Raw genomic sequence first — 1668 nt, 5'->3', positions numbered from 1 at the left:
ATTTCAGTTACGGTTTTGGAGGAGAATATTAAAGTATCATGAACTGTCAAAAAAACAAACAGATCTGTGTTGGAAGAAGTACAGTCAGAGTGCTCCTTGGAAGCCAGGATGTCCAGACTTGTCTCTCACACTTCAGACATATTGTCAGGAGGGACCAGTAACTGGAGAAGGATATCATGTCTGGTAAAGTGGAGGGTAGGAAAAGAGGAAGACCCCCCCAATGAGATGGGTTGGCACAGTCATAGCAGCAATGGACTCATTTGTAACGATTGTGAGGTTGGTGCAATACTAGGCAGTGTTTCTTTCTGTTGTGCATAGGTTTGCTGTGAGTTGGTACTGACTAGATGGCACCTGACAACAGCAACAACAAGGGAGGTTAGCAGAGGAAAGATGAAAGTAGCAGGAGACACAGGTAGGAATGCAGTAGTTTAAGTGAATAGAGGTAAAAAAAAATACTGTTCACTGATTGTACATGTTTGGGATTGCAACTGTTTGTACATGTTTTGTATAATACTTAATGGTTTATAAGGCATATTCACAGTTGTGGACTTGTGTATGGAATCAGAAGGTAGAGTCAGCCCAAGGGAAAAGGGAAGTGGGACTGGGTTAGGGCTTTGACATACTTAGCCTAGAAGCATTTGAGATGGAACTTTCCTCATTGGTAATTAATTATTGGCTCTAAGCCACTTCGGTCACTTAAGTTATATATAATTTCAATTGAATGGATAATCCATCATTGAGGCTCTTCATAGTCAGAATTAGTATTTTATAATTTTATGAGATGACTTTTATTTGGTAGAAGGGGAGTCCCCTAGCCCATGACTGAGGGACCTTAAAGTAGCTGCTACACTTACATCATTACCCCCCTTCCCCCCCATTACCAGCTTCCTGCTTACGTGCTTCAGGAATTGGCTGGGAACTCCACTTTTCTGGCATTTCAGGGAAGACCTTACGTAGTTGCTTGTTGTACTGGTTGAAGTTTTCCAGGAAAATTTGGTTTTTCTTCGCACCAGCTTTCTGGATGATGTGGACATTGTCTGTGAACAGACAAAAATAATGAGTCCCTCAGCATCAGCCTCCTGCCTCTTCCTGGATTTTCACTCACCAGGACCCGACTCAATTCCTTTTTGCACTAATCTAAGTCCCTGTGACCCCTGATTATCATTTTGTGGGTGCATCATTCATAGGTGATTGTTGCTTAGAAATATCACCACTGGCAGCCTCAGAGAATTCTGGGAGCCAGGGATGGTTATGTTTCCCATCATTAAGGCAAACCTCTAATTTATGGAGCCCTGCCTGGTGTGGTGCTGTAGGATAAACACTGGACTGCTGACCAAAAGGTCAGCGTTTGAAACCCACCAGTTCCTTGGAAACCCTATACAGGGTCCCTATGAGTCGGCACCTACTTAATGCCAATTGACAACAACTTTAACTTGTAAGCATTGTCCTGTGTGAGAAGCTAGATACTAAAGAAAGAGTACCAGTTAATCTCTGATCACTCACGAATACCGCAGTCTGAATAGGGCTGTTAAGTACTTCTTTTTAACTTTTCAGTATGAATTCAGTGAAGGTTTACAGAGCAGATCATCATTTTTTTTTAAAAAACAGTTTTTATTATGAATTGAGTGATAGTTTGCATGGGAGAGCATTGTTTTTTGTTTTTTTTTT

At 41.4% G+C, this 1668-nt stretch overlaps 1 protein-coding gene across 1 annotated transcript in view; it reads right to left on the bottom strand.

The window, feature by feature from the left end:
- HEATR4 (HEAT repeat containing 4) overlaps nt 1–1668 on the bottom strand; it is a 38536-nt gene that overhangs the window by 30274 nt on the left and 6594 nt on the right. Inside the window, exon 3 of the mRNA XM_006865612.1 lies at nt 897–1037. Within this exon, the coding sequence (XP_006865674.1) occupies nt 897–1037 (141 nt within the window). The remainder of the gene's footprint in view (nt 1–896; nt 1038–1668) is intronic.

Source organism: Chrysochloris asiatica, unplaced genomic scaffold (genome assembly GCF_000296735.1).
Source record: "Chrysochloris asiatica unplaced genomic scaffold, ChrAsi1.0 scaffold00079, whole genome shotgun sequence".
NCBI lineage: Eukaryota > Metazoa > Chordata > Mammalia > Afrosoricida > Chrysochloridae > Chrysochloris > Chrysochloris asiatica.
This window is presented reverse-complemented; position numbering and strand designations above follow the sequence as displayed.